This window comes from Chiloscyllium plagiosum, chromosome 19 (genome assembly GCF_004010195.1).
Source record: "Chiloscyllium plagiosum isolate BGI_BamShark_2017 chromosome 19, ASM401019v2, whole genome shotgun sequence".
Taxonomy (NCBI): domain Eukaryota; kingdom Metazoa; phylum Chordata; class Chondrichthyes; order Orectolobiformes; family Hemiscylliidae; genus Chiloscyllium; species Chiloscyllium plagiosum.
This window is the reverse complement of record NC_057728.1, coordinates 43,948,617-43,975,130: the sequence shown is the minus strand read 5'-3', so window position 1 is coordinate 43,975,130 and position 26,514 is coordinate 43,948,617. Positions and strand designations below refer to the sequence as shown.

Genomic DNA, 26,514 nt, shown 5'->3' with positions numbered 1-26,514 from the left:
TTAAAAAAAGGAATGCCAAGAGGTGACACAGTAGTACAGCATGCTGGAGACTTTCAACATACCATTTCAGGAGATGTTGTATAGTCATCTTTGAGCGGTCATGCATATGTCATGCACTGATACCTTAGCAAGGGGAGCAGAAGCTTGGGAGCAGATGGAGTTGGGTGGGCAATTCTTTGAGTCATTGTGAAATACAAGGATGAAATATTCATTTTTTACAAATTAATATGGCCCTGATCCCAAAAGATTGGTCTTCCCAACAGTTTCAGTGCCTCATTTTATTGCTAGGCTACACCTGGGGAGGAAATAGTTTTTTAGAACATCCTGCAATCTATGAGGCCATTTTTTCTCCCAATTTTCAGATGTCATTTCAGCACTTGAACAACAAAGTTAAAATTGACTAAGAACATTAGTTTGTCAGCAGGAACCTTCAAGCCATTTAAAGTATATTTGTTTGTACCATTTGTACACTAGATATTTCCATCTTTAAAACAGAGGCTGCAAATAAAATGAAAATTATCTTGTTTAGTACACAAAAAGATTTGACTAACAATCCTAAGATTGTTGTATTTCTATGTCAGTTATGCATTAATCAACAACATAAGAGGACTATATGGGTGGTTTCAATTAAGTCATATGCCTGAGTGTTCTGAACTACTTTTAACTTGATAATCACATTAGTGTTACTTTCTCCTCGAGAATACTATTTCATTAAAGGAGACTGACTGCTCCACTGTAATCTTACGTTCTGCTAAAACAGACCAAGTTCTAATTCAGGCATTTGTCAGGACTCCATGTTAGCTTGTCCTTTAGCTTACACTGTAAGCATAAGAGGTTTTACCGTTTGTTTTTGACCTGAATTTTGCGCCTCCTGTAAGTCAACTGGAACCTACATCAAACGTTCACTATGGGCTGTGAAATAACAGTCAAGACATGACACTCGGCATGACATCACTGGCAGCTAGTGTGCAGATGTATGCCTGGCCAAAACAAGCAAATAAATCTTTGTGAATGTACTTCAGAAGAAAATTAGAGCTGAAATTATAGCTGAAAAAAACATGTGCAGCAGCAATAAAACATAAAAGGGATGAACAGATTAGAGAAAATAAGCCACTTGTGATCTGGCCCCGATAAGTACAATTACAAATTTTGAGCCTGCCTGAGTATCTCCGACTTAACAGACTAACATGATCAAAAGCTTGCTTTCTCAAAATTTTCCATTTTGGGCTACAATCCAGGTCCTGACCCTGCATCACTTTGGGAACATGCACCCAATGGCAATTTTTGCAGGACTGGCGGATTATTGTGTAGAGAGTGGAATCACCATTTAATTGAAGGGGGCTTGTGAGCGTTCAAAACTGAAGGTCCAATAAAAGCCATCTTGAGGCATCCTCTCAAAACCTTTTTCAAAAATGCAGAAAAGCGACTGCCTCATCTGTTGGACCACTATCATGGAGGGAGCCAGTAGACTCATCCATATTCAGGTAAGTATTATGGCTACAAGGTATATCCAGAGGAAAGTGAAGAGTTAGAACCCCGATCTGTCACTATAAAGCCACCTCCAGAAAACTGCTGTGATCTCAGTACCATGGGGGACTTCACAAGCCAACTAGAAAATTCCACTTAACCTCTGATCAAGGTTCTTAATTGAATGAACAAGCTGTTCTCTATTTATTGTCAGGTAACCCATTCTGTACCTTAACTGGCCTCCAAGAAATGGTGAAGCATTGACATAGTTGTGGGGGATCACCACACTGACCGATGTAGCCAACTTCTGTGACTGCCTGCCTACATTCCTGCATCTATATCAACACCAAAGTCTTGTCCGTGGCTGGAAAGGGTGGAGTTGAGGAGTAAAACCAACATTATTCTTTTGTTTTATGACTTGGATAAAACATTCCTCTCATTCTCCAATATTCTGAAAAGAGGATCAACAATAATTTCAGTCAGTAAAAAGGATGAACAGATTAGAGAAAATAAACCACTTGTGATGTGGCCCCAATAAGTACAATTGCGGTTTACAAATTGCCTGGGTATCTTGCACTTAACAGCTTGGATAAATCAACCAGATAGATGGACTACATCCCAGAGCTATGAAGGAGATGACGAGATTGCAGAGGCATTGATGGTGAGCTTGGACAGTCCCATTTACAAAACAATCCAAGGTTTCTTCAGGAGTGTTGGTTTCTTTCTTACCTTTATTGGCTAGATTTTATCTGTCTCTTAATCAACAGCCCTTCCCAAATAACCTGTAGAAGGTATTACTTGGCAAAGACTCTCTCTCTGCAGTTGAGTTGCCAATTAAACCAGTCTATTCTCATGGCCAACTTTTACAAAATTCAGAAATGTGATACAACATAGTGCCAATGTTATGAATACTCAATCCATTTTTTAAAAAATAAACTTCAGTTTCTTGAAGACACCTGGACTTGTACTTTGGCTGCAAATCCCTAATACATAGCTGCCTTGCAAAGGCTTAGTAAAATTAAAGCAAACTTAACTTAAAATCACATCATTACATAAATGATCACTCAGCACTTAGTTACATAGCTTAATTCTCAGATAATTTATTCAGAAAATCAAAAGATGCTCTGAGGTTTATTCCATGGTTTTTCAGTTTTTAGCATTTGAACATTTTCCACTAAATGTATTAATTAAAATGGCTCAGTGGATAAAAGTACCACATGGCATTGTATTCAGTATATCATTTAATTAATAGTATCTAGGTCCAATCCCTTATCGGTGTTGGATGTGTTAATCACAATTGGGAACATTTAGATGCACAGATTAGTCTCAGCAATAGCTGCTTTTCATTTCTTAATTGTGGTTTTATAAATCTTTCTCCCTTTACTCTAAGGCTGTGACCTTGCGTCCTTGTCTCTTACTAGTGGAAATCTTCTCCACATCCACTTTATCCAGGCCTCTCAGTATTCTGTAATTTCAATGTGGTTCAGATTTCTGCCTTTCCCTGTATAGAAAATAGGCGGCCTCTATTCTTCCTACCTCACACTTTCACACATTGTATTCCATCTGCCACTTCTTTGCCCAGTCTGTTCAAGAGTCTTCCATTTCCTCAACACTACCTTTCACTACACCCGTCTTTATGTCATCTGCAAACTTAGCAACGTTGTGCTCAGTTTCTTTGTCCAGATTGTTAATGTATAACATGAATAGTTGTGGCCCTGACTCAGACCCCCGTGCAACTCCACAAGTCACTGGCTGTGGTGACCCCTTTATCCCCACTCTCTGCTTTCTGCTAGTCAGCCAATCCTCCATCCATGCCAGTACCTTGCCCCTAACACCAGGAGCTCCTATCTTATTCAGAAGCCTCCTGTGTGGCACGTTATCAAAGGCATCCTGGAAATCCAAACAGATCACCTCTGTTGGCTCACCTTTGTATAACTTGCTCATTAACATTTGTTGAGTTGAAACAGGTGTAGTGCATGTACATATCATTTCTGTCTGCAAAGAACATGGCCCTGTGCGTTAATTTACACAGCTTCCAGAATATTTAACTGTGAGCCTGACTCAAGTTGTCAGCATAATTTGTTGCACATTCAAAATTTTCCAGCAAAAAATATCCAATTGCAGAATCACATCTAATGGTAGACACTGCATTGCAGGATTTCCAAGCACAGGCTGGTTGGTCGTGGTCGGTACTTTGCTTGTTGTGAACAGCAGATGGGACTTGCATTCAATATATCTGACATCACAACAGCACTGAGATTCATATACCACATTAATCATTTTATGATAGGCAAAACATATTTTTGGTTTGACAGCAGTATCCTGTTGATGGTGACCACTCATGTTGCTACAGCATAAGTTTCACTTGTTGCACAAACATTTGAAATACATTATCTTTCCAGGTTAAATTGAGGCTGAGTAAAGAAGTAAACTTTTAGGAGGTTTCAGAATAGTATTTACAGTACATGGTGGAAGTGAAGGACAAGCACTAATCAAGTAATAACTGTGTGCAGAGATGATGGTTGGAAGGTTTACTGAGGCTGAGTAACCAAGTTTTATGCAGGCTATGAAAACAAGAGTAAGAATTTTAAAATCATAACTAAAATGTAATATTGAATGACCATACCTGGTCCTTTCAGATGTGAATAAGTAGGGAACAACAAATCTTTACATGGATGTGTAAGTGTTTACGAAGGGGGTGACATGGCCTGCTGCCTTCTGGGTAAGCTGTATGCTAATGAGAGTCATTGTCAGCAAGGCAAAATTGGAAAAGGAAAGCATCTTGATGAGTAAAGATAAAATTTTTGGAGTCGTGGAGGACAATATTGGTAATCAATATTTTAGAGAAAAAAAGAAAGTGAATCTTGGTGCTGGTGTGATATAGAATACAAGTTCCAATGACTGCAAATCATCACAAATAACATGTCCCTTCAGCTGTCCACAATAAGCGAGGTACTGACCATACCCATGTTTGCAAGACTTGCAGTGCACTGTGTAACCTTTGATGTGATTCTGCAGATGCCAGCTTTTACTGAATAATCTTGAATGTATGAGGAATTACACTGACAATCAGTTGGATGAGGAAGAAGGTCAGCTAAAGCAATAAACTGAGTATCAAGGTTTCTCATCTCCAAACTAAGCTGTGTGTTGTAACTGGGTATGTTAATTTGAAGTAACAACTGCCATCAAGAGTCAAAGAGGTTGAAGTTGGTTTACCAGCATGTGGGAAATTTAATTTATCCAAAAATATCAATAACATCCAGTTCTAATTCTTCTTGCATGTGATGTCAGCCTCGAATTGGATGAATTTATATTTCCTTTAGCTAAATATCCAGAAACTGGAGTCACTGACTTCAATCTCCACTTCAACCTCTATCAACATTTCAATGATTTTGGCCTCTCCTTCTATTCTACTTCTCTCCATTGTCCCTATCTCAGACTGAATCAAACTACTAAGAATTTCAGCATCTAAATCTACCCCGTGTTTAGAACATAGCACTATTTTGTCTCCATTATCTGGTCAACTACTTTTAAATATGTATCAATGTCCATCCCACTACTTGCCTTATCCATTTGCCGTCTAACCCTTATCCACGCCTTTGTGCCGGTCAAACTCAACCCTTGAATATGAATCTTATTAGTTGAAACTTTATTGCTGGAACAGCACAGCAGGTCAGACAGCATCCAGGGAACAGGAGATTCGACGTTTCGGGCACAGGCCCTTCTTCAGGAATCATTCCTGAAGAAGGGCCTGTGCCCGAAACGTCGAATCTCCTGTTCCCTGGATGCTGTCTGACCTGCTGTGCTGTTCCAGCAATAAAGTTTCAACTTTGATCTCCAGCATCTGCAGACCTCACTTTCTCCCCTATGAATCTTATTAGCCTTCCAAACTCTGGTGTCCATACGTGTCAATTGAAACTTCTTAACTGGTTCTTGTTTTATGCAAACACCCTAACAATATCATCTATTTGGCTGCTAGTCTAAATTCCAATCCTTGGGTATATACACTTCCATGACCCCATACCTCAGCAAAAGGCAAATGCCTGTCACTTCATTTTGTTTAAAAACTTTTAAAACATAAAATTAATCTTTTACAAAATCAGAAATTGCTGGAAATGTTCAGCAGGCCTAGCAGCGTTAGTGGACAGAAATCAGAGTTAACGTTTCGGGTCCAGTAACCCTTCCTCGGAACTGATTTACAGCACCTGCAATTCTTTTGGTTTAAATTCATCTTTTAGTTTGCTAATACCATAAGGTTTCTTGTTTCATTTAGTATACATGGTATTTATTACCTTTGCTGTCATCTGACAATTCAAACTCTTCTGAGAGAAGATGGTAGCAACAGCCCACACTGCAAACAACTTTAAGCTCCTGTTTAGTAACGAAAATGCGCAAAATATCCGAGGCAAGATCACCACAAGTGTGCAGACCGACCAGCATAGAGTCCTGTAAAGTAAGCAGTTTCATCTACATGACAAATTGAACAAAACAATATTGGCTGGGAGGAGGCTTCTAAATATTGATTATTTTGTATATTAGATAAAGTAATATTTTTAATTTAGCAAATCTCTTGTTTGTTACAAGTGTTGTCCTCCCAAATATTTAATTTCACATGGTCAATTTCGAGCAAGTGCAATTTCCAGTAGGCAAATACTCTCATTTAACAGGCAGTTAAGATCGTGCCATGGAAAGAGTATAGGATAAGTTACATGGGCCAAAATCTCACTTATTTGTACTTATCAGTGTACTCCTTTATTGCAACTTTGCCTGTTTCCTTTCCTCCAGGTGAGGAAGAACATAATGGGCTGCTAATCCAGAAATTCCCTGGGTCTATACAGTTTAGTACTACCTGCATAATGTATTTACCCTTGAGCAAACGCAGTCTTTTGACAAGGTTTGACCTAGATAACAACCACATTTTACAATGAGTGAATGTAGGTAATGCTATGTACTGTTTATTCTAATCTGGCAATAATTCAGAAACTAAAATTTGACTAAATCTTCTCTTTGTGTTGTAGCTATGAAGAATCTCAATATTTATTAAATGAACTGTTAAAATTAGTTCAAAACTATTTAACATAATTTGTTCAGATGCTCTTTAAAGTTATAAAAAAGTCAAGCATCTGCCACCTTGTGGCAGTCGCTTGACATTTTTTTTTACAACTTTGAAGAGCATCCGAACAAATTATATTAGTTTTGAAATAATTTTAGTAGTTCATTTAATGAAAACTGAGATTGACCTTGTGGCAGTCACTTCAAGATGCATAAATAGCCCATTTTGTGAGATTAGTAATATGTGTAACTAACAAATGTAATTTAAATGCTTTGAAGACTTAGAAAATTGAATCCAACACATGTCCAGTTAGGAAATTGTGGAGTTCATCAATTTGAGAGATGACAGCATCAAAGAAAATAAATCGTATTTTCTACAATTATTATAGGGCATTCCTATATTGCATTTGCAAATAAGAGATAGCAAACCTGAAGGAAGGCCTTGTTGACTTTCCACAACCAACAAGATGTTTCAATCCCAGACTCCAAACCTTGGAAAACCATCTTCTAATTATAGCTGATTATATATTTTTATATTCCACGGAAACTAACATATAGATTCACTAATAACCTAATGCAAACGGCATTATGTTGGCTAAGGGCAGTGTTTTGCATGGCTATACATGTATCACATTTAGTAATCGTAATTCAACTTGTCAATGAATGACTGCAGGACATTCTGAAGGAGGGGAGGGGCGAGCAGACAGAGATCATGGTACATTTTGGTACCAATAGATAGGTAGAAAAAGAGAGGAGGCCTTGCCAGCAGAAGTTTAGGAAAAATGAAGTAGGTTAAAGAACAGGAACCAAAAGGTAGTTATTTTTGGACTTTTCCAGTGCCATGTGCCATTGAGTAAACAAATAGATTAGTACAGGTAAATGTGTGGCTGGAGACATGAGGAGGGCTTTAGATTTCTGAGACATTGGGACTACTTTTGGGAGGAAATAATACCTGTACTAGGTGGATGGCTTGCACCTAAATTGAAATGGGACCAGTATCCTTGCAGGGAGGTTTTTGTTGGGGAAAGTTTAAACTAAATTGGCAGGGGAATAGGATCCAGAGAGAAGGATCAGCAGGGGAAGATAAAAGCCAAAATTAGAACAGAGGGCAAGGAGTCAAGAAGGCATAGAGATTATCCGCCAGTTAAAGCATAAAGACATTTGGCAAGGTTAGATGGTATTCATTTTAATGCAAAGAGTTTGATGAACAATGTCATAGAGTCATAGAGATGTACAGCACAGAAACAGACCCTTTGGTCCAACTCACCCATGCCAACCAGATATCCTAAATAAATCTAGTCCCATTTGCCAGCACTTGTCCCATATCCCTCCAAACCCTTCCTATTCATATACCCATTCAGATGCCTTTTAAATGTTGTAATTGTACCAGCCTCCATCACTTTCTCTGGCAGCTCATTCCATAAACGCACCACCCTCTGCATAAAAAAGTTGCCCCTTAGGTCCCTTTTATATCTTTCCCCTCTCACCCTAAACATATGCCCTCTAGTTCTGGACTCCCCCATCCCAGGGAAAAAAAACCTTGTCTATTTACCCCATCCATGCCCCTCATGATTGTATAAACCTCTATAAGGTCACCCCTCAGCCTCTAACACTCCAGGGAAAATAGTACCAACCTATTCAGCCTCTCCATATAGCTCAAATCTTCCAACTCTGGCAACATCCTTGTAAATTCTTTTCTGAACCCTTTCAAGTTTCACAACATCTTTCCTATAGCAGGGAGACCAGAAGTACACACAGTATTCTAAAAGTGGCCAAACCAATGTCCTGTCCAGCCGCAACATGACCTCTCTACTCCTATACTCGATGCACTGACCAATAAAGGCAAGCACTTTACTTCACTATCCTATCTACCTGTGACTTCACCTTCAAGGAACTATAAATGTGTACTCCAAGGTCTCTTTGTTCAGCAACACATCCCAGGATCTTACCATTCAGTATATAAGCCCTGCCCTGATTTGTCTTTCCAAAATGCAGCACCTCACATTTACCTAAATTAAACTGCACCTGTCAATCTTCAGCCAATTGGATCCATCTGGTCAAGATCCCATTCTACTCTGAGTTTACATTCTCTACTGTCCACTACACGTCCAATTTTGAAGTCACCTACAAACTTACTCACCATACCATTGCAGATGAGTTGAGGGCACAAATTAAAACACGGGGACGACATAACTGAGAGAGAAGCAGAACTGGCAGCTCGATATTTTAGGATATAGGGTCTTCAGGTCAGAAAGGGAAGGAGATAGAAGAGGAGGTTGTGTCTCAGTATTGATCAGGGCATCAATTGCAGCAGTAAGGAGGGATGACATTTCTCAAACAAAGCTGTGTAGAATTTACAAACCAAAGATGAGCAATCACATTGCTGGGAGAGTACAATAGGGCCCCTAACAGTTCAAGAACAATAGAAAAGCAGAAGACGTAGGCAGATTTTAGAGAAGTGTAAAAGGAATAGGGTACTGATAGTAGGGGATTTCAACTTCCCCTACATTAACTGAGATAACGTGAAAGGTTTATAGAAAGCGGAATTCTTAATATGCATCCAGGAAAGCTTTTCAAGCCAGTCTGTCTAAGGCCCTACAAGAGAGGGGGCAGTCCTGGATTTAATTTTATGTAGTAAAGCTGGGCAAGTGGTTGAAGTATCAATGCAGAATGCATTTACAGACAGTGATAGTAACTCCCATGAGAATCAATATTATGAAAAGGACAAGGATAGACCTGAAATCAAAGTTCTAAATTGAGGTGAGGAGGAAGATTAATTTTAATAAGATCAGGTACGATTTGGGAGCAGATACTTTGAGGTAAATCTGTGTCAGATTAGTGGGACGATTTCAAGAAGGAAATAGAGAGAGTACAGGGCCGATATGTTCCAATAAAGACAAGAGATAGAACTGATAAATCCTGTGAACCCTGGATAGCAAGGGATATAGAGGAATGGATAAAGAGAAAAAAGGAGGCTTATGGCAGATACCAAGGGCTCAAAATAGCAGAAACCCAGCAAAAGATCAGAATGTGCAAGGGGAAACTTAAAAAGGAAACTAAGAGAACAAAAAGGAAGCATAAAAGAATAATAGTAGGAAAACTAAATGAAGGATACATATGGAAAACGTAAGGCACATTAAGGATTACAGTGTCAATTTGTTCATGGAGCCAGAGGATGTTGGTGAGGTTCTAAATTAATACTATGTGTTGGTGTTCACTAGTGAGAGAGACGATTTGGGTACAGAAATCAGGGAAAAGGACTGTGATAATTTTAAAGAAATTAACATAGACAGAGAGGTTGCTCTGAGTGGTCTGGCAGGCTTATAAGTAGATAAATCTCCAAGGCCAGATGAAATGTGTCTCAGGCTGTTAAGTGAGGCAAGGGAGAAAATAGTAGGGGTCCTGACAATAATTTTCAATTCCTGTTTGGCCCATGAGAGGTGCCAGACGACTGGAAGACAGACAATGTGTTACTCTTTTTCAAAATGGGAGCAAGAGATAAATCAGGAAACTGTAGGGTAGCCAGTCTAACCTCAATGGGAAACTAATGGAAGGAATAATTATTCTGAAGGACAGAATTAATCTGCAGTTAGAGAGGCAGGGATTGATCAAGAACAATCAGTATGGGGAGGTCATGTCTGACCAACTGATTGACTTTTTCAGAGGTAACCAGGAGTGTAAGTGAGGTCAGTGCACTCAATAAAGTCGACTTGGACTTCAGCAAGGCTTTTGATAAAACCCCGCATGGGAGACTAACAGCGAAAGTCCAAGAGTTCCAAGGAAATTTTGCTAATTGGATACAGAATGGGGTGAATAGCAGAAAGCAGAGAGTGATGGTCGAGGATGTTTTTTTGACTGTGTCCAGTGGGGATTACAGAGATCAGTTTTGGAGTTCTTGCTGTTTGTGGCATATATAAGCAATTTGAATTTGAAGCAGAAGGACTAATCAATAAGTTTGCAGATAACACAAAAATTGGGATGGAGGATAGTCTTAGATGACAGGAGGATATAGGCGAACTAGTCAGATAGGCTTATCAGTGGCAAATGGAATTCATTTTGGATAAATGTCTGATGATGCATTTGGTAGGTCAAACAGGACAATGGAATATATGATGATCAGTAGGACCTGGGCAACACAAAGGATCATAGGGTCGACTGGTGCCTTAAGGGATCAGAACAGATAGATAAAGTGGTTAAGAAGGCATATGAGATACTTGACTTTATTAGAGAGGCAAAGAGTTTAACAGAAGGGAGGTTATGTTAGAACTGTATAAGATTTTGGTTTAGATTAGATTACAGATTAGATTAGATTACATTACAGTGTGGAAACAGGCCCTTCGGCCCAACAAGTCCACACCGACCAGCCGAACCACAATCCACCCATACCCCTACATTTACCCCTTACCTAACACTACGGGCAATTTAGCATGGCCAATTCACCTAACCTGCACATCTTTGGACTATGGGAGGAAACCTGAGCACCCGGAGGAAACCCACGCAGACACGGGGAGAACGTGCAAACTCCACACAGTCAGTCACCTGAGGCGGGAATTGAACCCGGGTCTCTGGCACTGTGAGGCAGCAGTGCTAACCACTGTGCCACCGTGCCGCCCACTTGGTTTGTCCACACCAAGAATATTATGTGCAGTTCTGGAATCCACATTACTGGAGGAATGTGAATACACCAGAGAGGGTGCAAGAGGAGATTTACTAGGATGTTATCCAGACTGGAGAGTTTTAGTTATGAAGATAAATTGGATAGCTGGATAGATAGGGGTTGTTTTCCTTAGAGTAGAGGAGACTAAGGGAAGCATGATTGAGATGTATAAAATTATGAAGGATATAGCCAAGAACAAAGGTTTCTCCTGGTGGAGAGATCAACACCAGTGAACATAGATTTAAGGGACAGAAGATTTCGATAGGGTGTGAGGAAACCTTTGTCATCCATGGGGTGGTAGGAATCTGAAACTCACTGCCTGTAAGGCTGGTCGAGGCTGAAATCCTCATAACATTTAAGGAATATTTAGATATACAGTTGTGATGCCAGGACATACTAGGTTATTGGATAAGTGCTAAAAATTGGGTTTAGAATGGTTAGGTGGTTGCTTTTGAGTGGCAGCTATTTGAAAAAGTTGCCTTTAAGTCGTCATTGTAGGCTGAATTTAAACTGGGTTCCAAAGTTGAATGAAGAGTATGTTAACCCAATTTGTCACCCACACAATCTTAAGATATTAGTTAAGACAGTAGAACCATAGAAACTTTATGGCACAGAAAAAGATCATTCAGTTCATTTTGTCTGTGCCAGCTGAATAAACCAGCCACCCATTCTATATTTATACACTGCAGTTTGACTAAGGAAGGCTAACCTTTATGTCAGAAATGATGTCTTGGAGTTCAGTTGTAGAAGTAACATGCAGTGTTAATGGAGAGTAGAGATTAGCTTCTTTGATTTGTTTTGCTTTCGCATCCAAACCTGCAGTTTTCCTTCTCTCTTTCTCTTTATCATCAAGATCTCTTTTTTTCCTTGACAGTGAATTCATTTCCACTGCATCAGTTGACAGAAATTCCAGAAACAGATTGTCAGTGCCATCAAATTCATTTTCTATTGATCCCACAAAATGTGCAGATACAACATTGTTACTTCTCTCGCTGGTCTCTAAATCTAAGGAAGTATCCATAACAGGAGTTTGTATATGGCTTGATTGATTTTGTGGACTATTCTCTTGCTCCCCACCAATGCTAATTTGTTCCTTGGCTTCCTCAAAACTCTCCATATTATTTGTTGGCTCTTCTTCCAGATTTTTTGGTGCAGAGTTGCGTTGGTTCTGACGCTTTGTTTGACGTTGGTAAACCTTCCAATATCTTTTTAATTTTCTGTTCCTTTCATTTGCCCCACTCGTGTTGGTACTAGAAGAATCTATGCCATACACATTCAAGCCATACTGCATGGACAAGTAAGAACTCAAATATCCTTTTCCTGATCCAATATCAATTACCTGGAGGAAATCAAAACAAAACATTCAAGCTCATTATCACAATTTAAAACAACAGTGCAATTTATAATACCTTGAGATAAGCAGTGTCAATTGCAATCCAAATGTATATTCATAACTGAATAACATTTTCATGTTTTCTTTTCATGTAATTCCTTTCTTATTGTGCTCCATACTGGACACAAAGGAATACTTGAAATATGAAGCATTATGCTTCATTTGGAAAAATATAAAAAACTTACATTAATAAATAAAATATTAGCTTCATTCACATCTGTAGCAATAATATTAAAATAGTATTATTAATACATCAAGCTGGAACTGAGACAGGACAATTAGCACTGTGCAATATTATGCCTTAGACTGTAACATATATAAACATTATCAATGCTAACCCTTCCCAAATAACCAGCTGACTTATTGGACAGGAACTTACCTTTTTGGATGTGACCCTGACAGTGGGGCCATGACCGCACATCATGTGGGAAACAGTCACTTGCACCAATTAAGGGCAGCAGAAGGGCTCGCAAAACTGATTGAACTAATAGGAGGTCCTCCAGTTCAGAATGAAAACAAACTTGCAGTTCCAGGTAAAAGAGAAAGAGGAAGAGTCTTCATTTTGAAAGTATTTATCTTCAACTTCTTAAACTTACAAATTAAAACATGGAGCTGGGCCATTTGCAGTCTTTTAACCACTGATCCTATCTCTGGAAGAATGTCCTGAGTAAACGATGGAGCTAGCAAACTGGCTTGCCAGCAAAACCTTTTTTTTTGCCTATATGACCATCTCTCATCAGTGGCTGAAAACCCTGCCCATAGTAACTTAATTCTGCAATGGAAAATTAAATGATGACAGGATTTTAAGCATATTACAATTATACCAGCAATCAAAACTTTAACTGTCACTCCTGTCAAATCTTGTATCTCTTTTCTCAAGACAACATCAAAGTAATAGAAAGAAAGTAAGACAGCAAGGCAAATAAATAATAATATATATAGAATATCTATATTTGGGACAGCCAGCTGGCACAATATACTTTCTTTCAAATACTTATTTGCTATTGCTTCGGTATAGAATAGCTGAGAACATTACAGCAACTATCAATATAATGTATATTACACTATATAGTGAATAATCATTTTTGGTTATATTGCTGCAGTTTGGTAATTGGATCCCCATTTAATTTGCCCAACAAGATTCAAAATAGGGATTATTAGTGTAAACTTAAAAGATTATGTTCATAGTTTTCCCTGTTCAGTGCTTTAATACACTAAAAATGCATATTTAAATTAATTTTAAAGCAATTTTTAGAAGCAAAATCAACAGAATGCAGGCTTGAGAATGAGCAAATGTGCATATGTAAAGTGTTTTATGTTTGGGAACTGTATGATGAATAAATGAAAGCATTCATGCAAGCTGTTCATCTACATTTTTTAATTCAAAGAGTAATTGATGGAAAAGATAGTTGAGAAGGTCGAACGCCTATATTACAGCACATTAGACCTTCTGCCAATCCTGCAACACTGACCAAAGCATGTATCAAAATGAAAATGTGGAACACTCATGTTATATACCTGAAGACTATTCCACTTATAGTTCGGATTACTTTTTTGTGCCACCCAAGGCAGGAAGACATTAAGGAGAAATTGAAAAGGTAAAGGGCACAAATACTCAAAATGAGTGATGAAGAAAATGTTTAAAAGTTTGGTAAAATAAACAGTGTTCATTTGTTGAATGTGACTAATTATTATGACCACATATTGCAGAAGGAAACAGTCTTACATATAATTCCTGCTCATGACTACATACTAAATCTGCTTCTGTGCCAGATTAACTGTCATTAATGGTATATGGCGCTTATTTTTGATATTATGAAATTTTGTGAGGAAAACATAGCATTAGTGAAGACAGTTGTGGAACATTCAGACGGAAAGCAGTGACAATTGAACCAAAGTTCCATTATACTACATGATTTGTATTGCAGTGATATCAGGTTTTACTTCACTACACGTAACACAGTTACAAGGCAGTAATTCAATCAAGCCATTCTAATCACATCATAAACCGCAAGGGTGAAGCTTGAGGGTTCCTGATTCTCAGCAGGGCCTCTGAGATTAAATTACTGCCTTATATTGAATTCTTTTTCATAAAATATATTGAAAAGTCTTGACAAAAAGTTCTCAGCTTTCTTTTTTTTAGAGTCCACGGAAAGTGCTTGAGTCCATACGACAAGTAAATGTAACCAAATCATCTGGGATGTCAGCTATAAAACTGTATAGCACAAAATGAGTATAATATCATGGAGTGGATTTTTTTGTGGGGCGGTGGTGGGGGTAGAACATTTTACTGGGAAACAAAATGTTGCGTGCTTTATAGAAGGCACTTAATGGAGTTCCATGGAATATTGTTTTAATCCTCATGAGTGATGAAAGCCTACTCATTCAAAAAAAAGACAAACAGCAGCATAAAAAGTTTCCCTCACAACTGTTCACAGCAGGAACTTTCCATGTTTACTTCCTCTTTGGCAACTGATTAGGTGTTTTCTCAGATTGAATAAAGCTGTAGTTCAGTTCAATAAAAATTGATTTTGACAATCAAATTTGTCAAATATAAGGTAAGAGTGTGTGAAATTGGGTTAATGATAGAGCGGCAGATCTCAGGAAGACATGATAATCTCTCACAGTCAAAAGTTAAATGGTACTAAAACCACCACAGTGTTGACTTATCTATATTACATAAAGAAATCCAAACTCTATAAGTTCTAAAAGCAATCCCACAATCTGTATTCTATTTCACATTATTAAACTTCTTCTAATCAGAACTAAAATTCAAAATTTTTTCAAATGTTTTTCAACCAAACCAAAGTAGCACATTATATTACAGTACGTGGTTAATTTCAACAAATATTAAGCACAAATTTGAGTCAGCTGTGTGTGCAAATGGAAAGCTAGACTTAGGGAAGGAATGAAAATAGTGAACTAAAGATTCCAAGGATGCTGTCAATTTCAGATAGACAAGTTGCCAGATTAACATTGTTATAAGGTTGAGGATTGGTCACTGTTTCACATGTTGTATTGGGTGCATTGTTGAGGATAGGAATTAACAAACTAACTCATACTAAAAGAAAACTAAAAAGCAGACATAGTATATGTATGTTACTTCTTAGGAAGACAATGCAACCTGTATTAATACAGCAAATTTAACAAGTAAAATTACCCCCAAAACACTTTACTGAAGTATTATATGGAAAACATTGACATTGAGCCACATAAGATATTAGCACTGGTGAACAAATGCTTGGTCAAAGAGGCAAGTTTTACAAAGCATCTTAAAGTAAGAGAAGTAAGGAGGTTTAAGCATGGGATTTCAGAACTTTGATCCAGACAGCTGTTGGGACAAAGTAAATTACGGTTGCACCATAAACTGGAATTGAAGGAATACATATCTCTGAGGAACAAGGCCGCAGTTTAATAGAATAGTGCACACTTGACTGAATGAATGCAACTCCACAAAATGCTCAAGAAACACAATACTATCAAAGACAATGCAATGCGCTTAATCAGCATCCCATCCACCAAATGAAACATTCACTCCCTCCACCAACAACACACAGTGGCTTTAGTGTATACTATAGTAAGCATAAAATGCACAGCATCAAGCTCCTTCTCCAGCACCTTCCAAACCCATAACTTCAACACCTAGAGGAACAGGGCAGCACATGCCTGGGCACACTATTATTTGCAAGTTCCCCTTCAAGCCACAAACCATGCTGACCACATTTCCTTCACTTTCACTGGATCAAGATCCCTGAAATTCTTTATTAACAGCTTTGTGGGTGTATCCGAACCAGAATGGTTGCAATGGTTCCCTTCTGAAAGGCAATTAGAGATGGGCAACTGTTTGCCTTGCCAGCAATATTACATCCCAATAAAGGATTTTAAAAAGCAAAAAAAGGCTTTAACCAACATATCAATGTCACACTGAATGACCTGAATGACAATAAACTGGTTTCAAAGTGTCTAAATTAATATATAAGTTGAAATCTTTCATAGTAACCCCAATCATTAGCCACATAATAAAAGGATTCACAACGTAACTAGTTTCAAGATTTAAAGTTTCAAAAAGCTAGAATAGTCGAGATACACAGCTTGCCAGTCTTGGTAAATTTTCCATGTTGTGCAAAAATATCTTCAGACCATTAATTCCTTCAAAAGGGAAATCTTACAAGAGTTAGAGATTTTTAAGAAACCTTAACTGTGATTCAACACTGCTTAAACAGAGGGAAGCGTTAGATTGCCCAATCTTATAATCCTGCAGTGAGTAACTTACCCCCTGACTCCCCAAAACCCATCCACCATCTAAAAGGAACAAGTCAAAAGCAATGTTCCCTCTAAAGTGCATTGCAAACACTAGAAGGTTCCATGGAGGCCATAAGGTGGGCTAACGCATAAGCTTCTACTTATAAAAGCTGTGCCCTTAAAGATCCATGGAGCAGAAAAATGATTTGTGGTAACATTGGTCAGGGGTGTAATGGAATACCCCTCATTTGCCTGGATGGGTACAGCTCCAACAACTCTCAAGACACTTGACCATGGTTCATCCTCTATCTCAATGCCATAACCCTGCTTTCTCTATAATCTCCTGGATGCCTTTTAATATCTAAAACATTATCAATCTCTTTCTTTAATATACTCACAGCTTTCTGTGGTAGCAAATTGCACTAATGAAGCACCCTCTGATTGAAGATGCTCCCTCATCTCAATCTTAAATGGCCTACCAATTATTTAGTTCCTGCCTTCAGCATCATCTAAATGCTGTGCTGAGGGGATCAAGGACTGGTTTGTGTCAATGTCTGTCAGCAAACCTGACACCATGGACGATATTCCCAAAATAACTGAAGTATTAGAAATACACAATACAAAAGTATATGTCCAACAATGCCTTAGGACATTTGGCTACCTAAAAGACATTACATAAATGCTCCCCTAATTTGTTTTTGTTCTGGTGCAGCATGGTACATGGAACCATTACATCCTTGAAACAGTTGTAACCCGATTAAACCACAACATTTGGGAATTTGAAATTCAATTCGGAAACAATAAAGAAAACTGTTGGAAAGGTTAAATGTATGTTGTATATTTGGATTTAAAATTAGTTAACTCTCAGAAATAGAGAGCCTGGGGTGGCACAGAAAGGAGTTGGAACACCTTAGATTATGAAAAATAACATTGCATTAAAATTAACTACAGTTGAATCAAAGGTCATTATCAACAAAACTCTGACATAAAACAGTCTCGATCAGGAATCTTATATCCATATAATTAAACCATGCAAGTTTATGTCATTGTTTCCATTCTTCTATATTTTTCATTTGTTTGGTATTAGAACCATTGTCTTTAAGGAAAATAACAGTTAGATAAATATTACCAGATTTATTTGGAAGATTGTGTATTAATTTGAAAAACTGTTTCTGGTTATAAGGTTTATGAATCAAATTATTTTTTGCATATTTGTTCAAGAGTACCTCAAAGAACATAATAGGTCATTGTGTGGGACTAATTTTGTTCAAGACAAGTCTATCAAGATAATCTTTGATATCATGTTGTAAGTTGGTAAAGTACAAAATCTGACTTCATTGTACTTAAATTATAAAATTAATATCTGGAAACTTATACAAGGACTTTAAATAGAATGTTAGTAGCTCGCTGACCAATTAACATACACTGATAATTCCTCAGCATGTGGTTTGATGCAAGTGGAGTTTAAATCCTGAGAATGAATTCCATCAAAAAATAATCCATCCTCACAGAATCTCTCACCTGCAAAGTTTCTGGGCTACAATGTTTTTATTTCTGGTTTCTGCTTAAAATGCTCAGCACTCTCTCCTTTTTCTGGCATTGCGCAGGTCTTGTTCAAATTGCATGCCTTCATCCTCACATTCTACTTCAGAGTTTTAGTCAACCTATCACACCTATAGATTGTATTTTGATACAAATGAAAAATGGGAATTAGTATGACTTTACTGTAATGTAGAAGGTACTAACAAAATTGTGGGACTGCATGGTTTTCAAAAAATAATATAAACATACCGCAAGGGGAAATTTTTATGTAACAATAACACTGCCTAGGTAGCTATAACTGTTATTTTTATAATCAAATCTGACACCTAACAGCAGGCACGGAGTAAAACAGATGGTGTATCCCAAAACATGAAGGAATTGATGCCACAAAAGAGCTTCCTTGGAAGGAAACACCAAGTAAATACTGAGTCCATGGAGCTGCTAAGTTTGAACAATGGTATAGATTCTATAATTTACATAATATGGTTATTGAGTTCTTTTTTTCTTGTTCTTTCTTGGGATATGGGCATAATTGACAAGGCCACAATTGTTGCACAACCCAAATTCCCTTGACTCATACATACGAATTTTCCTTCAATGGATAAGGCATGAAATGGAGATACATACACAGATTCAAAACATAGCATTAATTCTTAAGGCAGACCAAACAGGGCCCAGTAATTGATTGGGTACAAATGAAGAGCACCACACCCCTCACTTCCATTACAAACAACTATCACCACTGAATCATCTAGAATTAAAAATAGAAAAGTATTTACATTCTCATGACTTCAGGATTCTTTACAACCACTAAATACTTCTGAAGTGCAGTCAGTATTATAATGTAGGAAATTATGCAGCCACACTGCAAAACCCCAAAAACAGAATGTGATAATATTCATATCTTTTTTGTGATGTTGAATGATAGATAAATATTGCACTGGACACTGAGGATTCCTTCCTTGCTCTTCCTCAAAATAGTGCAGCAGGACCTTTTAAATCCACTTGAGTAGGTGGGCCCTTAGTTTAATATATCATCTGAAATAAGATACTTTCAACCATATAGCATTCCCTGCAGAGAAAGACCCATTGAAGATCAGAGGAGAGGAGGATTGTTTAGCAGTTGGAGGTACTGAGGCTGATATGGCCAGGTATAAGAGTAAGAATGCATCCCTACCCAAACATTAACAAGACAACAGGACATTTCTGGAATACATTTATGTATCCAAGCGTACCAAGTACCTTTCTTAAAGATCTACAGATCCCAGAAATTCACTGCCTATCCGCATATCTGTCTTCTGACCTTCCATCCAAGCTAGCAGTCTCCTGTTTCCCTGTTTGGTGACAATTTCAAGAAAACTTCATCCCAGAACCAAACGCACGAATTGGATTGATGCATGCCAACTTTCAAACGACCTATGCCACAAGTTTCCCGTCCACCTCTGACTCAACCTTGAAGGTAAGACTTAATTTGAAAAAGGATTTAAGGTACTGACTATTCACGGGATGCAGACAGATTGAAAATAGATAGCAACCACAAAACAATATGAGGCTCAAACCACCTCTGACTTAATTCCTATACTTCACCCCATCATTAGGGTCCCACTGAATTAAGTTTTCCTTAAAGCAGAAGTAGGCCATTCAGCCCATTGAGTCTGTTCTACCAATGAGATCATAATTGATCTGATAATCATCAATTCTATCTATAACATTTGTTTTCCTTACTGATTAAAAATCTGTCTACCTCAGCTTTGATTATTAAATTCCTCCTCAACTCTGTCTTAAATGTGTGACCCCTTATTCTGAGATTAAGAACACTGGTCTTAAGACTCGACAAGGGGAAACAACCTCTCAGTACCTGCCTTGTCAAATTCCCTAAGTATCTTGTAAGCTTCAATCAGGTTGCCTCTTACTCTTCTGAACTCCAATGAGTGTAGGTCCAACTTACACAACGTCTCTTCATAAGGCAGTCCCTCCACATCCAGGATCAATAGTGAACTTTCTTTGGACTGTCTCCAATCTTTCCTTTGATAAGGGAACCAAAACTGCACAGAGTGATCCAGCTGTGGTCTGACTAGTGCTATGTACAGTTCCTTGCTTTCCCTTTGAAATAACCAACATTTTTTTTAGATTAGATTAGATTACTTTACAGTGTGGAAACAGGCCCTTCGGCCCAACAAGTCCACACCGACCTGCCGAAGCGCAAACCACCCATACCCCTACATTTACCCCTTACCTAACACTACGGACAATTTAGCATGGCCAATTCACCTGACCTGCACATCTTTGGAACTGTGGGAGGAAACCGGAGCACCCGGAGGAAACCCACGCAGACACGGGGAGAATGTGCAAACTCCACACAGTCAGTCGCCTGAGGCGGGAACTGAACCCGGGTCTCTGGCGCTGTGAGGCAGCAGTGCTAACCACTGTGCCACCATGCCGCCCACTTTTTCTTCTCAACCCCCCCCCTCTTTTGTCTTTCTTACTACCTGCTGAACTTGGATGCTAATTTTTCTAATTCATGCATGAAGATTCCCAAATCCAATTTTTCTACAGTTTTTTGCAGTCTCTCTCCATTTAAAGGTGTGCAGGTTAGGTGAACTGGCCATGCTAAATTACCTATAGTGTTAAATGCATTAGTCAGAGGGAAATGGGTCTGGGTGGGTTACTCTTCGGAGGGTTGGTGTGGACTGGTTGGGCCGAAGGGCCTGTTTCCACACTGTAGGGAATCTAATCTAAAAAAGCTCCTCTGTTCTTCATGTCAAAGTGCTCCTTACAGCCACATTTCCATTTTTACAACCCGAATTAAATATTGCCTAAAGATAAAAGTCATGGAAAATGTTACAAAATGGAGAATTTGAAAAGATTACATGGAAATATGTTAAAGTTTAAAATCAAATCTCCAGTTATGTCCTGTAAACCATCTACTAAAGCTTTAATTCATCAATGTCTAGCATTTGTAAGCTTTCACGCTGAATTCAAAGTTTCTTTTTCAAAATATTATTTCATGAAAGGGCTCTTACTCTTCTGAACTCCAGTGAGTAAAGGTCCAACTTACACATTATCATTATATGATTATGATAAACTGATGATCTAAAATAGTACTTTTCAAATATACCTCGCATTAATTTATCTCAAGACTAATCTCCTGAAACAAATCAACTGATTAAAAGGGAAAAAAAAATTGTCTGCCAATGAAAAAGTCCTATCATAATGAATCAAAATGACAACACTCACTACTGGCCTTTTAAACAGGATACCCGAGCAGTATGTGCATTGTTTGATTCCTTCCTCTCTTCTGGCTGCTGTATACGTGCACAGCAAAGTTTCCAGCGAGAAAGGAACCATTTATCTATGATCAATGTCAGTTTTGAGCTGACTGCAAGATTAGTCTCTGGCAACTCATTCCAATTTCCCTTCTGTGGGAGATACATCTTGCATCTATGTACTTACTCTTTCTGTTCAAAAGCTGAACAAAATTGACTAACCCCTGCATCGATAAATTTCATCAACAATTTATCTACGCTTTAAGAAAATGCATACACATTTGCATATTTGATGGGTCTTAATTTCTGAAAGCTTCCCAACAGTCAGTCTGTTCCTCTGAAGATACAAAATGATGTCATCATTAGAGTTGCAGCCAAATTTATAACAAGTGCTGCCAAATGATATTAGAGCCATTATTTTCTTAAAAAAAGAGTATACATTGCATATTAGCAAATGGTTATGATATCACGGATGAGGTCACATCTGGAGATGAGAGCTTTGAATAATATATTTGAAACATCTGGAACCACGATAAATTTCTTCAATTCTTGTTGAAATGTTTTTCAAAAACTTTTTGGAATATATTTGGTCATTACATGTATACATCAGCTATAGTTTGGTGACCTTTAATACTAGTTTCAAAGTTAATTTAAATGTACAGTTCTTTTTGATCATAGCAAGTTTTTGGAGGAATGTATAATGCTTATGAAAGGGTCAGTGCTATGGACAGTTTTTAAAAACTCCTTCCACCCATTATTAGAATGAAACATTATCTGATTATGGGTGAAATTGTTCCAATTGCATCAATTCAATCAGAAAAGGCATTCTTGTAGCACCACTGACATTTCCATGAGACACCCTTAGGCACTCTTATAATTAAAATTCACAATTTGTCCAAACTTTGGCTGCACTGCTCTTTTTCATTTTATGTAAGAGCCTTCAAAGCTGGCACAGAGGACAGTTCACCCCACAGAAAATGGTGTGTGCTAATCATAGAATCCCTCTAGTGTGGAAACAGGCCATTTGGCCCAAACAGTCCACACTGAATGTCTGATGAGCACCTCTACCCCATCCATGTAACCCTGCATTTCCCACGGCTAATCCACCTCACCTATACATCCCTGACAGTACGGGCAATTTAGCAGAGCCAATCCACCTAACTTGCACATCTTTGGACTGTGGGAGAAAACGGGAACAAACCCATGCAGACATAAGGAGAATATGCAAACTCCACAGTCACCCAAATCTGGAATTGAATCCGGGTCCCTGATACTGTGAGGCAACAGTGCTAACCACTGAGCCTTCATGCACTACTGCATTACCCAATTTCTTCACTTTACACTTCATCTTTCCACATTAGCTAACAATCTAGGATTGGTTAATATATATTTAGAACACCTGCAACTTCAATCTATTTGTCAACTTCCATTGACAGACTGGGAGACATAAATCTGATGTTGTAAATTAAGTTTACTCCAATCAATTAAATAAGGGATACATTTTTCATCTGCATTATTCAGTATCAATGGCCAGAAAATCTATTTTCAAATACCTTTACATAAAAAGCCCCAGTGAGATCCATATATTCTGAAGAAGGGTCACTGGATGCAAAATGCTAACTCTTTTTCTCTCCACAGATGCTGCCAGATCTGCTGAGTTTCTCCAGAAATTTCTAATTTTGTTTCAGATATCCAGCATGTTTCAGTTCTTCATTTTATTCATCCAGAAATATATTGGCCATTAGAAATATAAAAGCATTTTTACAAATCTTGTATAATTGCACACATTAGATCTCACAGAGAGGCATACGTTACTACACAAAATAAGTGCAACCAGCACATTAAACTTCAAATCATTTTAAGTAATTCATACACCACAGGCTAGTTAGAACATCCCTCGTCTCTTTACAGTCGTCTACTTACTTTTCAAATCACACTTCTTAGAAGTAACCACTAATCTCACTGACAAACCTTACCACAGCACACCAAAAGCAGTATTGTTTTAAACAGACTGTGGGATTGTTTTTTTTGTAGTTAAATGGCCTCACCTCATGCTGCTTAATCAGCTATAATCTCTGAACATTTAATAGTTGGTTTCAACATCCATCTTTTGCTCCAACCATCAGCTCATGATTGCTCAGAATCTTGCCCCTATTCTTAAAATTTAGAGGATATTACTGGTATTATTTTGGGTTAGATCAAACATAAGTTTAATGCTTATTATGGATCAATAAACCACTATTAAATTAAGCTGACTTGTGAGGCAGGGCAGAAAGTTAGGATAGGGTCTATTTCCAAGTCTTAAATATACCAATGCAGGAAAATGTTACTGGCTTCGATGTTTGTGAGGGCATCCCTTTATTATCCCCTTAATTGGCCTGTAGTTGGGTTTGGCAGACAATTAGGGACAGGAGTGATGGGAATGGAGGCTTTACTGTACAAGTGTAAAACAACTTCAGCAAAAATAACAAATGGGACGGCTGCAGGTACATCAAGTTGCCTCCTGTTGAAAAGATATCTCAGAAGAAGCAGAGGGCTGATTGCCTTCCTTATGCTCAGATGACCCTGAACACCAATGCACAACCCAATTTGTGCCTTGCAGTTTTGTTCCCTCTATGAGTTCATAATTCCAAGAAGGTGACAATTTCCTTCACTAACTGAGTGCTTATTGACCATTCTCACCTGTGTACTAACGGCTGAGACCCCTTCTTACTTGTATCTCCCTACTGGGGTCCACTGGATTCCCTGGGCAAGCCATGACCAGCTTCCATATGTGCATCCACATTCATGAACTTGGTTTGTCCCATTCATTCTGTTTTAAACCAATCAGCCAAACTTCTATACATGCTAATATATCACCCCTGCTAAAATATTAACCCATACAGTACATGTTTCCACTTTGGCCGATATCCTTTAACCTGGCAACTCACTGAGTGCCTTCTGGAAATCCAAGCACATCTGTCATGGGCCCCCTCTTATCTGCAGCACTATGTAGCCTTTCAAGGGATGCCAACAAATCAGGTAAGTATGATTTCCCAAGCACAAAACTATGCTGACTCTTCTAATTTACCTTAAAAAGTTTCCAACTGTCCGGGTTTAAGCTCCTTAATGATCGATTCTAGCAGCTTTCCCATAAAAGACATCAAGCTAATTGGGTTCTCATTTCTCCTTTTCTCCCTCCCTCCCTTCTTGAATACATGGATCATATTTGCTATTTAACAAGTTGATGAAAACTTTCCAGAATACGGTGAACTTTTGAAAAATTAACACCAAGGTGACTACCTGATTAGTCAACCCGAAGTCCATCAGAATCAAGGAACTTCAGCCCATAACTCCATCAGCTTGCACATTATCATGTCCCTGGTGATTGTAATTTTCACCAATTTCCATTTTCTGATGTACAGCTATTAATGGAACATTGTAGGTGTGTGGGAGGGGGAGTTGAAGTGTTCCACCAATGGAGAGTGCTTGGTGTTTGTTTGTGTCCCATAGATGGTCTCTGAAAATAGTCTGCAAGAAGGTGTCTTGTCTCCTCAATGTAGAGGAGATCACATAGGGTGAGACGGATGCAGTAAATGACATTGGTAGAGGTACAGGTAAATTTCTGACGGATCAAAAGTCTTCTAAAAATTCAAATACACCACTCCCACTGGCACGTACTTGCAGATGTTTTGACTAACCCAACTTGCAGCAGAGTTATCAAAGTTGATTTCTCTCTGAATCTCGCCTGACTCCCCAAGTCTCTAGTGATGGGGGGTCGATGTCGGACGGGATTGGGGTTAGGCGGGGGTGGGGGCGATGTTAGATGGTGTTGGGGGAGGGCGGGGGCCCGCGCGCTGTGTGTTGCAGTCTCCTCTCCTGAATGGGAAACAGACTTAATAGAAAACTCTGAGTCCCAAAGCAGAGGCATTGAATCGATTAATCAAATAATCAATTATCTGAATGAAACAGTGCCTGCCCATCTTGTTCGGATAATTGAGGTTCCTCTGTTCTGCTTTGCTTGCTAAATTCACCTTTCAGATCTTCTAAGGTAGCAGCGCAGTAGGACTTTAGTGAGCAGAATTAAAGAGAATCCCAAAGCATTTTATTCTTATATAAGAAGCAAGTGAGTAACTAGAGAAAGGACTGGTCCACTAAAGGATAATGAAGGAAGGCTGTGTGTCGAACCTGAGTGAATGGGTGAGATTCTGAATGATTACTTTGCATCAGTGTTCACTGAGGAGAGGAACATGATGAATGTTGAGGTTAGAGGTAGAAGTTTGATTAGTCTGGATCACGTTGACATAAGTAGGGAAGACGTGTTGGGTAGGCTAGAGGTTATTAAGTTGGACAAATCCTCAGGACCGGATGGGATCTATCCCAGGTTGCTGAGGGAGGCAAGAGAGGAAATAGCTTGTGCCCTGACAGATATCTTTATGGCATCCTTAAATACAGGTGAGGTGCCGGAGGACTGGAGCATTGCTCATATTGTCCCCCGTACAAGAAGAGTAGTAGGGATATTCCGGGTAACTACAGACCAGTGAGCCGGACGTCAATGGCGGGAAAATTGCTGGAGAAGGTACTGAGGGATAGGACTGATTTATATTTAGAAAAAAATGGGCTTATCAGTTTTGTGCGGGGGAGATCGTGCCTGACCAATTTAATAGAGTTCTTCGAGGAAGTGACCAAGTTGATAGATGAAGGAAGGGCTGTTGATGTCATATACATCGACTTTAGTAAGGCATTTGATAAGGTCCCCTGTGGTAAACTAATGGAGAAAGTGAAGTCACATGGTGTGCAGGGTGTTCTAGCTAGGTGGATAAAGAACTGGTTGAGCAACAGGAGACAGAGTAGTAGTTGAAGGAGGTTTCTCGAAATGGAGAAAGGTGACCAGTGGTGTTCCACAGGGGTCAGTG

General features: G+C 38.6%; 1 protein-coding gene across 5 annotated transcripts in view; it reads right to left on the bottom strand.

Moving 5' to 3' along the window:
* Positions 1-26,514, bottom strand: part of mettl25 (methyltransferase like 25) — an 86,318-nt gene that overhangs the window by 39,717 nt on the left and 20,087 nt on the right. For all 5 annotated transcript variants that reach the window (XR_006314527.1, XR_006314528.1, XM_043709683.1 and 2 more), the window contains exons 4-5: positions 11,886-12,515; positions 5,760-5,913 (exon numbers count right to left, since the gene is read on the bottom strand). Coding sequence is in view for 3 of the 5 variants with exons in the window: in XM_043709683.1 (XP_043565618.1) it covers positions 5,760-5,913; positions 11,886-12,515 (784 nt within the window). In the remaining 2 variants the exon portion in view is untranslated. The remainder of the gene's footprint in view (positions 1-5,759; positions 5,914-11,885; positions 12,516-26,514) is intronic.